The sequence below is a fragment of the Megalobrama amblycephala genome, linkage group LG2, assembly GCF_018812025.1.
Source record: "Megalobrama amblycephala isolate DHTTF-2021 linkage group LG2, ASM1881202v1, whole genome shotgun sequence".
Lineage (NCBI taxonomy): Eukaryota > Metazoa > Chordata > Actinopteri > Cypriniformes > Xenocyprididae > Megalobrama > Megalobrama amblycephala.
The window spans coordinates 32325546-32343052 of NC_063045.1; the positions used below are offsets into that span (position 1 = coordinate 32325546).

At 34.9% G+C, this 17507-nt stretch overlaps 1 protein-coding gene across 5 annotated transcripts in view; it reads left to right on the forward strand.

Moving 5' to 3' along the window:
- The window catches only part of LOC125255442 (A-kinase anchor protein 2), a 127544-nt gene that overhangs the window by 67966 nt on the left and 42071 nt on the right, over positions 1-17507 (forward strand). For all 5 annotated transcript variants that reach the window (XM_048170719.1, XM_048170752.1, XM_048170735.1 and 2 more), the window contains one exon: positions 8000-8082. In XM_048170719.1, coding sequence (XP_048026676.1) covers positions 8000-8082 — 83 coding nt within the window. The remainder of the gene's footprint in view (positions 1-7999; positions 8083-17507) is intronic.

Genomic DNA, 17507 nt, shown 5'->3' on the forward strand with positions numbered 1-17507 from the left:
ACAAAGGTAGATCCGTATAACATGAGAATGTTTGACTATTATTATGTTGTCCAGTAGCCTTACAAAGCCTTCAAATTACTTAACAAATACCACAAGCGTTGGTTATCAACCATATTTTTGGTTACAGATCCAGATTTATTTTTCCCAACAAAAATAGAGACAATGTACATATGCTTACTTCCTTATGCAAACTGATCTCATTGAAAGACGTTTGCCTTTCTGTGCCTCTGTATACTCATATATGATAGGTTTTTATGTTTTCAGCTGCAAAAAAGGCACTGAATATTAAACAGACTTACTATAAAAAAAAGTTTCAAATTCAACTGCTATCAGATCAGCTGAATCGTTCAAACAGCTGCTCAGAACACAAAACAATATCAAGCAGATCTGCTCAGTACTGCCATGTGTGCAAATAAACCTCTCAGAAAATGAAAAGCTCTGGTGTGACATATGCAGACTCTAGATTACATGCACTATGAAAGTAAACAAGGTGCTAAATATATTTAGATCCATTTGCTATTTTTCTGAAAGAGCAAAACCACAAATTCGCTATGATTTGTACAAATATATCACCAGCACATCAATCTTTAATTAAAAAACATTAATTGACACTCAAATTCAAAGAATGCATCAACCTAGGCATTACTTATATTTGATGTAAAATGACAGGTCAAGTACTTTGTGAGAGAAATATATAAGAAACATTACTATGGTCTGAACTATTGTACATGAATAGCTACTGCTTTTTATTCATAAATCACAGAGATATTGCATATCTCTGTGTTTTATAATATGCCTGTAGATAAAGAATATGCCTGTAGATAAAGAATGTACATATATCACACTCAAAATGAGTGTTTAATCCACATTTATTTCTATAGTGGTTGAAACCTGAAAGTGTATTTAATATATGCACATTGTTTGCATATTCACACTTATATACCATACTGTTAAATCCCAAGACTTCTCAGTGTGGTCATAAAGGACATATCTTAGTTATTTCTAAGTAAATTCTTCTTCTTTCACTAATACCAGCTGCCTTGCTGTTTTCTGTATTCATTTTTCTAAGTCTTGCCATATTACAGAAGAACTTGTTTCAGTGCCATAACACATCGTGTTTTTTGTAAAAATGATACTCAGATGGGGAAATGAAAAGCCAGCTTACTATATCACTGCTCATATTCACAGTGAACAAAGATATGAAATAAAACACTGTCCTTTTGCCCTTTTTCCAGACATAAGTCATATCATGAAGTACCTGAAATACGAAGATAATTGAAGATAAATCTAGATAAACTTAGTGTAGGTATAATTATGCATGTATAGAACATGCCATTTAAAAGTTAGGGTTTTTGTTTGTTTTGTTTTGTTTTTTTGTGCTGAATTGGGCTTTTTTTGTCTTCAAGATCTTATGTGAATCTTTGATTCATTGATTTTACAATAAAAATGTAGATAAATCAATAATTGCTAAAATAAGTTATATTTTATACCATTATACTATGAAATGCTAGATAACTTGCAGTGTATTAAGGTTGTACATGAAATGATTCTGTAATCAGTGCCAAAACCAAATCACAGTTCACCTTTTTAGGCTTAAAGACCCCATGAAATGGTTTGATGAGTACAGTTTCCTTTCATGAGTTGACGTTTTTCCTATTGAAACGGGAAGTTAGGCCAGAAGTTAGCTAATGGCTAACTAGCTAATCACAGCCCACCAAAACCAAGGGGTCAGGGTCTGACTGGATAGTTTTGACAATTAGCCCCTGCTGGTAGATGCTATAACTGCACCACCAACCTGATCTCTAAAATATTTATAAACTGACATAAGAGTGTGTAGTATTTTCCTGCAGCTGTAGAGTAATTAGCCAATGGAAATTTATAGCTCAGGTGATTTGCTCAAAAAAAAAAAAACATGTACAAAACTAAATTCCCATGAGCCTGCAGGTCGCATACTGTACTTCCGAACATGCGTCAACCGAGTAACTACCATTGAGGTGAATGGTAACAGTTATATACCTCTCCAGGTATATTAAACTTGCATGAGCAGAACCGTGATTTGCTACATACTACGAGCAGGTGTTATTTAGGTGGAAGGAAACTCTCATTCATTTTACTGGATTTTATTTTATTGTTGTACACACCACTGTGAACAAGATAAGTCATCAATATTTTTGCTCAGCACATTTTAAATGCATGTATCTGGTAAATGTTAATGTTTTTACCTTTAGGAGTACACTAGCATATAGATGGTCTCGAAGCTTACAAAAATTGACTTTTTTTTAATACATGGGGTCTTTAAGACTGGTTGAGCATTTCACGTTTGAGTAAAATAGTAAGGCTAGTGTCAATGTTGTCTATCAGGATTTTTCAGCCTCAAACTGCCAAACAGTCGATTCAGTTTTGGACTCCCATCTGAGCTCTGATCTGCCATGAAATTACTGCTGTGCTTCATAATTGAGATTCTGCTGTATTTTTGTAATCCTGAAGTGTAATTTTTAATTGTTCCACTTTGCTTACCTTTTTTAATGATTATAACATTCTTTTTCTGTATCATATCATTCTTTTCCTCTCTCACACACTCTCTCCAGTATGGACTGCCAGCACTGATGCTGTAACATTGGCTTTAATTTATTTATTTATCCTTTGTATGGTATACTTAGTCCAATAAACAGCATTTTTTCCAATGTGCCTACCCTCCTGTGTCTGTGCTATGGTTCTTTCTCTAACTAATTTCCCATCATTGGGACATTACTACCACTTTCCCTATCCATAATCTCATCCCTCACACATGTTTCTGGGCAGCACTAACTCCAGTAGGGTCTGTGTCTTGAGCTACTCTCTCCAGATGTGAATGAGATATGCTGATGTATCTACCCCGCTTCACAGATTGCATGAACAGCAAGTTTAACCCTCACCAGATCTGTTCCCTCGCTCACAGTTAAAGCTGACACCCACTGAGGAGTTCTGAATTCACTACAGGTTTGTAAGAGTCATCATATCAGTAGCCTTAGAAATTCCTGGACAGCAGAAGAGTGCCATGTGTCTTTGTTTTCCAGTAAAATATCTAAACATCCTTATAACGAAATTAATTTACCTCCTAAAAAAAAAAGCAATTTATAATATTATGGAGATTCTATATGGACATGCACTACTGTTGAAAATTTTGGGAGTTAATAAGATGTTTTGATATTTTTGAAAGAAGACTTTTATACTCGTCAAGGCTGCATTATTTAATCAAAAATACAGTATAAAAACAGTAATATTGTGAAACAGAATTACCGTTTTCTATGTGACTATATTGTAAAATGTAATGTGATCAAAGCTGAATTTTCAGCATCATTACTCCAGTCTTCAGTGTCACTGATTTGATGCTCAAGAAACATTTCTGATCATTTTCAATGTTAAAAACAGTTGTGCTGCTTTATATTTTTGTGGAAACAGTAATACAATGAATTTTGTTTACTGTCACTTTTGATCAATTTAATGTGCACTTACTGAATAAAAAAATCTTTAAAAGAAAGAAAGAAAGAAAGAAAGAAAGAATACTGACCCCAAATCTTTGCACAATGGTGAATATAATATCATTTAAAAACAAATCATAATTATACACTAGCTTATCAGGTAAATCTTTCTTGTTTCAAGGATGTATTTAGTAGAAAACTGACTTGATTCTAACATTCGCATTTAGTTAACTTAATACTCTAATAAGCACCAAAAGGCAAACCGAAGTCTTAATTATGTGCATAATATGTAAGCTATTAAATAAAATGTGTTTAAAATCAGCAATTAGTTTCATTAGTTTGTTTCTCCATCTTCAGTGAAAATTATTCGCTTAGCATGTTGCATTGTATCTGAGCAGGTTGGTCAATGATGTCATTATATAATATAATTTAATGCCTGCAAATAGAAAAAAAAATCTGAAATAAACATTTTACACAACATTTTACTTTAATGAATTACCCATTGATAAAACTGTTACTGTAGATTTTTTAGCTGATACAACTGAAACAAAACACTTGTTTTATTTGACCAACTGTACATGGTTAATTGGCCACTGCTAATAACCTTTAAAATGGCTCAATATAGACAATCAACATGGTCAGCCTGACTGGATGACAGCCTCACTACTCTGAAGGACTGTATTACATAACAGTACTGACAGTCTTCCCTCATAAACCCTAAACATCAGCATTTAGAAATGCATTAGATTTTCGATAGTCCACTTTAGAAATTTTACTAACTATAAATAACTGCAACGACTCTCAGAGTATTAGTAGACAGTTTTGGGTTAGTAGAATAATAGACATAATTGCAAAATTACTTAGTAGAATGTCTGTTGAGGAGCATCAAGATAAAGTGTCAGCAGATATTAAGCAGACAGTCTACTAATAATCTAATGAGAGTTAGTTCACATGTAGGTTACTTTATAGTTTACTTACTTTATAGTTAGTACAATGTCTAAAGGGGACTACCGAAATAAAGTGTTGCCAGACAGTATACCTGCAGACATTATACTAACACTGTCTAGAATACACTAAATTTATGACACTAATGTGCATTAATACCCTCCTATGCCTCATGTTTGCTATAATATATTGAATACTATAGGGGTGTTATAACTGAGTTGTTATAGGTCTGGGCTGGTAACTGAAAAGTTTTAGGTTCACACCTTGGGATGATCCATTATTTCTGCTCACTAAGTCAGTTAACTCCATGAACTGTAAGTTACTTGAGTAAAATCATTAGTTAAAGGTGCCCTATAACCAGTTTTTACAAGATGTAATATAAGTCTAAGGTGTCCCCTGAATGTGTCTGTGAAGTTTCAGCTCAAAATACACCATAGATTTTTTTTAATTAAGTTTTTTAACTGCCTATTTTGGGGCATCATTAACTATGCACCGATTCAGCGTGCGGCCCCTTTAAATCGCGCGCTCCCCATATCACTAAAAATATCATGATATCATGGATCATGTCAATTATTATCGCTCCATCTGCCATTTTTCGCTATTGTTCTTGATTGCTTACCTAGTCTGATGATTCAGCTGTGCACATCCAGACGTTAATACTGCCTTGTCTAATGCCTTGAACATGGGCTGGCATATGCAAATATTGGGGGCGTACATATTAATAATCCCGACTGTTACGTAACAGTCGGTGTTATGTTGAGATTCGCCTGTTTTTCAGAGGTCTTTTAAACAAATGAGATTTACATAAGAAGGAGGAAGCAATGGAGTTTTGAGCCTTCCCTTCAGATATTATAATATATTACATAAGATAGAAATATGCATTTAACAATTGCAGGTTTCCACTTTGTATACAGTGTAAATAAATGAAAAAAAATAGCTATATTATGTTGCGTTAGTGCAAAGCTCCCTGTGTTTGTCAGGTAGTGAAACTCAGATAAATATTAATATATACTGTATAAAAATATCAAATCACCCAACAGATCCATTTTTATTCAAAAACAAATCACTTGAAGCACAACCTGTCATAATAACAATTTCAAAGCACACAGGTACAAACTTCCCGGGAGGATTTGAGAACATCATTAAAGATGTCCAATATAACAACTTAATGTTATTAATCAGAGAGCCTTCCAAGAATGAACAGCACAGCTATATTTGGCTCATATCATCATTTCCTCATTTACATAAAACATTCAAGTGACAAATGGCTTATTTACAGGAATCTTCTTTTTCTTCAAAAAATAAAAAAAAAGACTAGCAAAATATGGAACACAGAGCAATAAAGATACACTCTTTGTGTAATCATTATATTTAGGGGTACAGCAGCTTGTCGCTGTGGGGCAGATATGTAATACCTTACCTGAAAAAAGTTCATAGTAGTACCTTAACACCTTAGGTACATATTACTACTCTTGCACTTTTTAAGGGTGAATAAGATACAAAGTTGTCCTTTTAAGGCCACTGACAAGCTGTTTTACCCCTAAAGGTACCATTTTTGCATATGTTTTCTTGAAATGAGATATAACCTTTGAAAATGCAGTTCACATACCCCTTGCAAATATGTAAGATTTAATATTTTTAAACATAATCAAGAGTCCCTCAGCTGTGAGTAGCAAAGCTGGATCTTGATATCAAGCCACTGTATAGAAATAACTAACATGTATGGAGTGTAAAAGGCAAGTGAAGGAGTTTACAGGACCTGGAGGACTTTTTCTAATAAAACAGCTTCAGTGTTCAAAACAAACAGGCGCTCATACACAACTATCACAAATGTTACAAAAAAAATCATTGATGCTTTAGAAAGGAACAGAATATTGGGCTAGATATTGTCATCATGGCCAGTACTGAAAATAATAATAAACATTTTTATTATCTGTTATGGACAGATCTGCCTGTACTGTACTGTACTGAACACTCTGATCTATTTACAAACAGGCTTTGAGAGAATATACTAGAACACACACTGAGAGAAGATGCTGACTATATCTATCTAACAACATTCACAGCTATTTATCAAAGCTCCTTCATTAGTAGAGAGTCTGTTTCAACAAACATGCTCACATATAGCATTAAAGGGATAGTTCATCCAAAAATGAAAATTCTGTCATCATTTACTTACCCTCATGTCATTCCAAACCGGTAAGACTTAGTGAGTCTAAATAAAAGCCTACATTAAATCTGTTCATCATATAAAGTGACCATATCTCTTCACATGATTTGGATTAAACCTCTTGATTCATATGTATTCAAACACCTGTAAGACTCTTTTGGACCTTCTAAGTTTTAACTAGCTGGACTTTCAATGGAGGGACAAAAATCTCTCAAGTTTCATTAAAAATATCTTAATTTGGGTTTCAAAGATGAATTCTTATGGATTTGGAACAACATTAGGGTGAGTAAATGATTACAGAATTTTCATTTTGGGCCGAACTGTCCCTTTAAGAATCAAGTACTGACTCATGACCGACTTTATAATGTCAGGTATTTAATATGTAATTAACATACATGGTGTGTGTGTGTGTGTGTGTGTGTGTGTGTGTGTGTGTGTGTGTGTGTGTGTGTGTGTGTGTGTGTGTGTGTGTGTGTGTGGCAGGAATATGGTGAGACAGCATATTTAACATTTCAAACCCACTACATTAACTTGACCTTTGACCCTAAGCCTGTGTGTGGGCTGCTATCATAAACACATGCACTGTGACCTTACATCCTCCTCAATAATTACTTCATCTGATCTAAATGATAGCATCGATTACACTTTGTGCCATTGTTACAATGTAATTACACACATGAGTACTGAGTAATATTAGGGTTAGTTCCTTGTAATTATGCATAATTTAATGTTATTACTAAGTAATTACATGTAGTAACAGGGACACTGTAAAATGAAGTGTTACTATAGCATCAATTTATTTTAATTGAACACAAATAACCAGTGTTGGGGGTAATGAAAGTAATGTGAGTTATGTAATCAGATTACTTTTTTCCAAGTAATTAGTAAAGATATGCATTACTTTTAAGTAAAATATCTGAGTTACTTCTTTAAATGAGTAACGCAAGTTACTTTGCTGTCTCATTTGTGGACTGACAGCTCTCCTGTCCCCATGTTGAGAGAAATTGTGAGTAAGTGCCGAGATTTTGTTTTTTATAATATTATTAAAAGACAAGAAAGCAAGCCCAGCCCACGTAAGAAAAAGTAACATAACACATTACTTTTCATAAAAAGTAACTAAGTAATGCAATTAGTTACTCTTTTTAGGGAGTAATGCATTAATTTTAAAACTGTCCCCAACACTGATAATAACTCACTCAACAAGATATTACTGGGTTGACCACAGTATTGTGACGTACAACTGGATTCTTTTTTGTTGATATCTTGGCATGACTCCAGGTAATAGGAGTACAGTAAATAGATGAGGTTGTTTTTAATCCAGAATCCCCGCAAACCTGCACAGGACAAATGAAAGATGGATGGATGGATGGTTGTAAGTTATAATAATGCGCTTCATAAATGATTGGGTGATGTTTTGTTGCAGGCAGTGAAAAGGCGCGATCAGTGCTGCTGACAGCAGAGAATGGACTGTATCCTGCAGCGACTGCACGAACTTCAGACCCTCTGGTAAGTCTAATGGTGATCACATTCACAGGGCCACCTGTAATATATACACTGTATTTCAGTATGTCTGAGGTGGTTTATATTGTAACTTCAAACTTCATAAACCAATGCCAGGATTATAAGTATAATCAGAATGTTCAAATGCATTACACCTTACTTAGTAGGATGTGAATGGATTTGTTTGCATCTGGACAGAATTCCTGATGCTGGTATATTATTCTGCTGTAATTATAACTTCAGTGAGCTGTTAAAATGATCAGTGAGAAGTTATGAAGGTACCGGTAAGCTTCACAATCTGTTTCCTAGTTGAATAGCAGCATTGTGCGCCTCTACATGAAATTGGTGCATTTTTTCCCCAGAATTATTAGGGTTATTATATTATAAGAGAATTATAAAAGTCTTCTCTGGTGGGAGTAACTGAGAAAGTATGAAAAAAGTTTATGAACTGCATGACAATGATTGTCACTAGATCAGTGGTTAGTGAGGTGACTCACAGTGACTAGTGGTTCACATTGTTTTTGATTTCAAAGCCCCCTTTGTCCAGGACACTACTCAAAGACCCTTGTATCTAGGTTGATATTTATCACCTCTGTAGTAATAAAAATAAATGAACTTAAAAATGTAATATAATTTTAAGGATGTACATCTTTCAGTGTTTCTTTTAGCATTTTAATTAAGATTACATTAATGTAACTGAACTCACCACAATATAATATACCTTTTCAAGATACTATTAAAAAAATAATAATTACAGATAAGTAGTTCAAATATGAATTCATGATCATTTCTATTTGAATTGTTGTTAAACATCATATCTGAATCTCACGAAAACATGCCTAGTTCATATTTAACCTCAAGCATAAGAAACATAAGAAAATAATAAATTATAAGCTATTTTGCATGAAATCAAGCATATGTGTAAGACATTAATATTGTTTGCATTGTGATTTGCAATTTGCATCACTTTTTATTCTAAATGTTTGTTCTCATTATTTTTCACTACTGTAATGCATTATTCATTAATATTTACCAAGAGTTTATTTATTTATTTAATTAATACTTTTATTTTTTATTATTTCTGGGGTCAAATCTGACCTGGACATGTTCTTGACCGGCATTGATTAAAGTTATTACAAAGTGATTTTTGAAAACCTTTGATAAATCGCTGAGGAGGTATGATTTGATTATCCAGGCATGAGTGATGAAGACATTCTTCAGATTCTTTGAAGTCTTGTAACTTTTCCTTTAATGAGTCCTCAGCGGGACATTGTTGCACAACTTAATTGTTCTAGAGAATGTGCAAAAAAAATGCCCTCGGCTTTCAATATTTCACTGTTGACCCCCTGCGTTTTTGTTTGCTAGAGTGGAAACAAAGGCAGGATGGGGGCCAGATTGAATAGGAGAGCTGTAACCCGAGCAAAGCGCTCGACTCATTGTGATTAGTTCCTGATTGCACTAGAACGAGAGAGAAACGTCCATGCAGCTCCAGTGCTGCTTTAGTCATTCATTATTCAGCGGGCGCGTGCTGAGCGCGAGAGAAAGAAAGACGCGAGCGAGCGAGAGAGAGACAGTATACTGTGTGCGCGCGCGCGTGAGAGAGAGAGAGAGAGACGTGCAGAAAGAGATCTAAACGTTCCGCGCGAGCTGGACGCCAGTAGAAGCGCCCAGTGCGTTAAAGCGCTCAATGTCAAAGTTGCTGCAGCAGCGCGTGCATCTGAGAGTGATGCACTGACGCATTTACATCGCACTGACTTCAGTACAGACTCATCCGTATCACAATATTCGCACAGTGACGGTTTCAGCTTACAGTCTACAGCTGAGGAACTGATACACACTTGATGCTGTCCACTGGTGAGAGGTAACCTTCCTTTTTATATCATTAGAAACATGTGAATAATAACATGATACCTGGCATTCAGCTGATGATTTGCTACACTGGTTGTTCATTTATGTGTGTTTTGTCTATAAAGATTAATAAGAGTGTAGCTTGAATCAATGCATTGAGGTCTGAAAGAGGCAGCTGCAGTGGTCCTGATATCCCTTGCAGCATTACACTGCATGTGTCCCAGACAGTGCAGGTGACCTCTTCTTTTATTGCACGCAAGATTGCACCTGTTATATCAGTCACTATGTCTTGTGTAAATAAAATACAGGTGAAACAGGCACATTATTTGCAAGAGAATTAATCATGCATATCTGTTCAAAGAACAAAATTGTGCCTGTCAAATGCACTGTAATTTTGTAGCAACTGGCAAAATGCATATTTCCTGTTTACTTCAGCAGTTCAGTTAGCATCAGTTTGCATGGCAGAGATTGTAGAGCTCATCATTGTCTGATGGATGCATGCATTTGAGGTGCAGATGCACACTGATGGGAGTTTATTGATTAGAGTGGCACTGAAATGTCATTTGAAGGATTCTCAGAAAAACATGCCTGTTATCTAATCAGTTTGTTCTAAAAAGGGCCCATGGGAAATAGCTGGATTTTAAAATAACATGTTAATCTGCTCACTTTGTGCATGGAATATAAAGAGAAAAATCAGGTTGAATGCAAAATCTCATATACTCAGCATTCCTGAGCCACTGTGATCCATGGGCAAAGCTTACAGTGCACCACAGTCTAGCACAGATGTTCTCTATTGATTCAGATTTACTGTGTGGAAAACCAGAAAGATCAACGAATGACAGAGATTACCAAGAAGGGATGTGTTTCCCTTAAAGCAACTGTAGTCTCAAGTTCTGTTGTTACCAACATTGTTCATCAATTTGGCATTTCCCGAAAACATAGTTCCAACGAACATTCGCAAACAGCTTCACAAACTTACGTGGTTGAAACTGCAGCTCTGTTTCTTGTTAAATGGCATGTGGACTTAAATAGATCATGTTTTTAGGCAAGCTAATGTTCAGTACATTCTTTTATTCTATTTAAATCTACATTTTTATCTATATATTTTAGCGTGTCAACAATCAGCTCCATTTTTGAAGTGTGCACGTGTGTAAAAGGCGCAAGGGAACTCCGGAGTATGACGTATGAGGGAACCCGCGATGAATCAAACATCTGTTACACTTTATTTTGATGGTCCCCTTTAGACATTCTGTTGATTATAAGCAATGCTGTACCTGCTTATCAATCAACTCTCACTAGAGTATTAGTAGATTAGTAGCTGCAGTCCATAACTTTTTTTGGTTAAAAATTATCCAAAATCAATTTTTAAGCAAGTACATAACCAGCCAGTGTTCAAAACTATCTCATTATCTTAGTTCGATTCACAATGGTAAGCTTGTAATAATGCTTTATAATAAGAGCAACATGGTGGATTTCCGCGGGAAATTTGAGCATGCAGCAGTTAGTCTGTGCGTCATTACGTCACGTCCGTAAACAGAAAGGAAGGAGTCCCATCCAGGCTAGTTGGACGCTGCTGGTAGTGGATCATTTATAGCCTTTTCTCACAGCAGCTGAAATAATTAAACTTATCATTTTGATGGCGGATTGTAATCCAGAAAGGTCCAAATGACAATCATCAGTGACAACTGGAGATTCACCCATAGTCAAAAAGCAAAAGACTTTGGACTGCAGAGTGGCTACAGAAATTGAAATCTACAGGTAACGCTAATACACACTAAATACACAGTCACTCAATGCTGATGTTGTTAACATTAACAATTTGAGAGCAAAGTATAACGTTAGATTTAATCATCATTGTCAGCGCAATTTATTGTAGGCCTAATGCTTTTTTCCTCAGTTGGTCAGAACAAAAGTGGCAGAAATGTTACTTACTTAGATGATATTTTCCAGTGAAAATTCTTATATTGGTCATACTTTCAAGACGTAGAATGATTCTGAAGTACAGTATCCATTGGTGCGGTGACTGACAGCAAGCATTAGATTCATCCACGCTGATGAGCTGTGCCGACACACAACACGCGTACAGATAATTGTTCCGCATATGACTGCAATTGCAGGTTTCAAACAAGAGATGGCGACAAAGAGGAAAAATCGCGGACTGCAGCTTTAATATCTGATAACACTTTATTGTGATGCTCCCCAACAGACATTCTACTGACTATAAGTAACTTTGCAACCAAATGTCAACTTACTCTACTAACCCTAACAGTCTACTAATACTCAACTAATACTCTAATGAGAGTTAGCTGACATGTAGGTGAAGCATTAATTATCGTGTGTTATAATAACTATAGTAATGTTAGTATAGTTTCGGGAAACAGTTGTTCCAAACCTCTTTCTTCAGCAGAAGAAAGAAATTCATAGAGGTTTGGAACAACTTGAAGGTGAGTAAATGATGACAGAAATTTCATTTTTGGGTGAACTATCCCTTTAAGTCTTATAGGCTCCATAATAAACCAGAGTATCCTAATATGGATAGTGTTTTGCATAAGCCCTGTTTTTAAAGGCCTATTAAAATATTAATTGTAAAAGCAATATTTGTTGTGCTTAGTTATTTGATTCTCAATTAAAACAATCTAAAGCATTACTGTAAATCACGTCTGTGGTATTACTTACTGTATCTGGGGAAAAACCACTGACATTCAACAGAGAGCTTAATTATTACTTATATAAAGCTGGAATGATCGGGATCGGCATCGGCCGATCATGATGACAAAAAATCTGTAATCGGTATCAGCTGCAAAAATCCTGATCGAAGCATTCCTAGTTCACATCATGCATTGGGGCATGAATATTTAATAAGGTTGCATTTTTCATTGTTTTCCAGCTGTATTTATCATTACTGTATTTTATCATTACTTTTGTTGTTAGGTTTAGTAAGTTGCTGTTTTGTGAGATCTTTTGCTCATTTTTTACTCAGTATGACACATTCATACTCAAAAATGATCCAACGAAAGTTGCCATTATTATGTATTGTGTACAAAGTATTGAGGTCTCTGTGTTTGGGTGGGTACCACATTACTTCTATTATGTAGATATGGTGTCTACACAATAGCTGCTGTATTATTTACTTAGATGTTCTGCATGGCTTAATTTAGTTATATTGTTTAAGAAAAAATGTACATGAAACAGTATTGCAAAGTAAACTAAGTAGAAACTACTCAACAAACTTTAACCGGCCTATAAGTTACTTATTTTCTTTGTTAATTTTACATAACTTAGTTAATTCCATATGTGAAATTTACTTTAAAAATATGCATGCAAAAACTTGCAAAAGAAATATTAAGTAAATGTTATTTTGTTTTTTTCAGTGTAGTAATACATATGAAAATGGTATTCAGATAATGATGCAGCAGGTCCATTTACAACAGGCTGTGCAGAATACACAGATTAAAATAGCAGACTTCATAATCATAATTTCAGTAAAAAAAAAGAAAAAAAAGAAAAAGAAATAAAAAAAAACTCCATCGACCAAATCCAGGGCATTTTTATATGGAAGCTTGTTTCCGCCACTAAATAACAAATAAATAAGGTAATTTGAGAAAAAAGTCAGAATTGTGAGATATAAACTTGCAATTGTGTCTTATAAAGTTAGAATTGTGAGATATAAACTCGCAATTATGACTTTTTTTCTCAGAATTGCGACATTTAAACTCGCAGTTGCAAGTTATAAAGTCAGAATTGCATGATATAAACTCACAATTATGTTTTATAAAGTTAGAATTGCATTATATAAACTCACAATTCTCAGAATTGTGTTTATATCTCGCAGTTCTGACTTTATAAAATGCATTTCCAAGTTATTAAGTCAGAACTGTGAGATATAAACTCGTCAGTCAGAAAAAACGACAGTCTTTTTTCCCCTCACAATTGGACATTATAACATGCAATTGCGAGTTTATATCATGCAATTCTGACTTTATAACTCACAATTCTGACTTTATAACTTGCAATTCTGACTTTATAACTTGCAATTCTGACTTTGTATCACGCAATTGTGAGTTTATATCTCACAATTCTGACTTTATAACTCACGATTCTGACTTTAGATCATGCAATTCTCACTGTATATCACGCAATTCTGACTTTATAACTCGCAATTGTGAGTTTATATCTCGCAATTCTGCGAAAAAAAAAAAAAGTCAGAATTGTGAGATAAAAAGTCGCAATTACCTTTTATTTTTTATTTCATAGCGGAAACAGGCTTCCATATATGTGTCCCGCTCTGGCGAAATGAGTCGGAAGTCGCAACGTTCTATTTTAAGATATGGGCCGATAATGTGGAAAAACAATGAAAAAAATCGTTTTTTGTTTTTTTTAAGCTAATTTCAAAGAACAGACTTTCAAAAATAATCTCCCAAAGTTTCGTAGTCCAGATAATTGAGTAAAGGTATTTAAATGGCTATTAAATTTGACATGGAACTCCTCTCGTCACTTATGAGCATTTCCCAGTATCCCCTGAAACGTATCTGCTCTCCAAATATGGTGTTACACGTTGTATAGAACCAATCAAAAAGCTTAGAAATGTAAACACACTGACATAAACGCTGATTTTTATCAATGGGAAGCCCCATTTCGACTGACAGGCACGCGATCGGTCCAGCCATCCTCCTGTCAGACTAGCGTTGCGCTCTGTGTAAACAAGCTAGCAGATCTCCTCAATGTCTAGTTGTGAATCAGTTAGCGGTGATCGAGATGTCAAGTTAGCCAAAATATGTGCCTTTTGCTGTAAAGGGTGTAAACTCAACGATGGAGAGCCATGTTTTCTGTCATTTGATGAAGATTTCGCTTACGAGATAACCTACACACACCCTCTCTCTCAAACAAAAATGTAGCACCTCTGTTCAATCTTTCTGATTTTAGTAAATCTTTGTAAAAGTACCTTATAAAATATTAATTCAAATAAATACTTTAAAATAATTTGAGCTTCAGCCTGGTTTAATAGCATTTCTATATATAAAAATGTCTTTGGTCAAATTAAGCTGTAAAATAAATAGTTTATCCCTTTAAATGCAATGGATTTTGGAAGATATCAACAAAAAAATGGCAAAAAACGTTAAAAGCGATTTTCTCAGGTTTTCAATTGGAAAAAGAGGGCAGACAACCATAATTCAAATGGGTATATCTTTAAAACCATTCAAGGTATGACTTTGACTAGGATATCATTTTAAAGCTTATTACCTCATCTTTTAATTGATACCAAAATCTCAATTTTGAAATTTGGGTCACTGTGACTCATTTTGCTGGATCAGGTCACTATTTGCATGCATTTGGTTTTGAGTGGTTTGCAAACTGTAGACTGTGGATGATCTGTAGGTGTGTCATCTGAAGCTGTGACTGTGAAAGGTTGTACAGAAGACACAAATTTAGTAGCAAAACATTTTAAGCCTTTGTTTTTAGAATTTCTCCAAATGTAGTCCAAATGTAATCAAGAACCAAATATTTGTAACAGGGCTGAAAGATATTTAAGATGCAGAGATGCGTTTAGAGAACAATCCAAGATACAAATGTTGAGGGTGCAGGCAAGAATCCAAATGTAGAAGTAAATCAATGAGGTCAAAACCAGAAACACCAGGGTGAAAAAAAAAAAAAAACAATCAGAAATTGCCAGGGCAACACATACTAGCAAAGCAGGTAATATGACTAGAGGCATTTAAATAGTGTTGAAAATAAAAAGAAAAAACAGGAAAAAGCAACAAAAAAAAAAAAAGGTTAGAATGAAGTCGGCTGTTTGGGAGGTGGTGCCATATACCTCAGATTTTATAACATTTCACAGACACTGAAAATAAGCATAATATAAAACAATCGAATTTTAAAAGCAAGTATTGTAAATTCTTCCTCTGAAAACTAATCCAACAGTCTCATGACAAATACATAAATATTTTATGTTTTGGAAAGTTGGTGACAAATTCAAATGTTTTCATATGACATGCGCACAACTCACTAAGGGTTTGGGGTGGCAGTTTATGCTTACGTTTTGAATTACAAATCATGGGTTTTCCTATGAAAAACATCATATGAAATTACAAAATACATTTTCTCATGAAATCATGATGTTGCACCATAACTCCTGGAAATTGTGTAGTAACTAGGTAATAAGATTATACCAAGTTATACCAGGTCTTACAATTTTCTGTGTAATTTTCATCAGACGGCGTTAAGAATGGTTCTGCCATGTATTAAACATTTCAAACCTCTGAAACTAGGAATAAAATGTTCAAGAGTAGTGTGAAAAGAGTATGTTCTTTCTACCAATCAACTAGTGACACTTAATAACAGCTAATCCAGAATCGTATTGATTGAATGTGGTGGCCTTTAGTTTCAACAATCACAACAGGTCAACTCACTTGCTAATTACTGAATGGGAAAAGAGGAAAGACAGGCTCCCTTACATTCCCTTAACCTCTTCGAAATGAGGTTAGACAAATATGACCTCTAAAAAACCATATCCTGAAATATGGATCCAAATGATAAAAGGAAAGCCATTACTGGACACCGGACCAATGCTCGTGAAATTATATAACATTATGAAAATATGAAAGTTGGGTGGGTGGCATGATTTGCGTCCAGGAAGAAGAGCAAAGAATCCAGATAAAACCATTTCTTTTAAAAAACGTTACAGTGTCTATCCTTGGATCTCTTCAAACTGTGATTCCAGATCATATTGCTTTTGTGAACATATAAAGAGTTTTCAAAACAGAACTCAAATATTTCATAACCAAGACATCTCCCTCATGGTTTTGGCCTTAGATTACACAACTACCATTCACAACAGTATTATCCAACAAACTATCCATCCATATCCTGTTGCTTGTAAATGATACAAGAATACAGCTATCTGCACATAATCATCAACAGGTGAAGCGGTGTTGTGTTCTGACATTATATCTTAATGGGAAGTAGAAAGCATGTTAGCGGCTTGGCGATTTCCCTGCTGTGTAATGGAAGCATTGTCGGGTAGATGTGAGCCGAGGGGTATCATTTACTCTGTGGTTAGAAACCAGGACAGTTGAACCCATGGGGTATATTCCACTTTGTTGCCCTGTTGTCCACTCAAGTCTATGGAACTGAATTACATTGTCTATGTAGCTTTTACCCAGAGCCCTAGAGGTAGACTTGAGCCAGCTGATGGTCAGCTGTGTTTGCTGCTTTATGTTTCTTTCACTTGCGACTTGATTTCCAGGAAAAAAGGTTGCACACTGTGTGTCAGTGTTTTGGGATCCTTTTGGTTGGTTCTTGTCTTCTTGTTGCTCATTGTCTTTGGCAGTTAAGCAACAACACAATATCAGTCCTAGAAAAGCATCCACCCTCTTATTATTAGAGTAAACACTCTCTCAGTGATAAGAATTCTAATCTTTATCTCAGCGATTGTTTCCTCAAACCAAAATAAATTACTTGTCTTCTTATCACAGTATACTTCCAGCCCATCATTCAGTCATTCCAGGAAAATTTTATGTTAAAGTGTCCCTATTATGCTTTTTCGGATATTACCTTTCATGTAATATAGCTGTTTGTGAATGTAA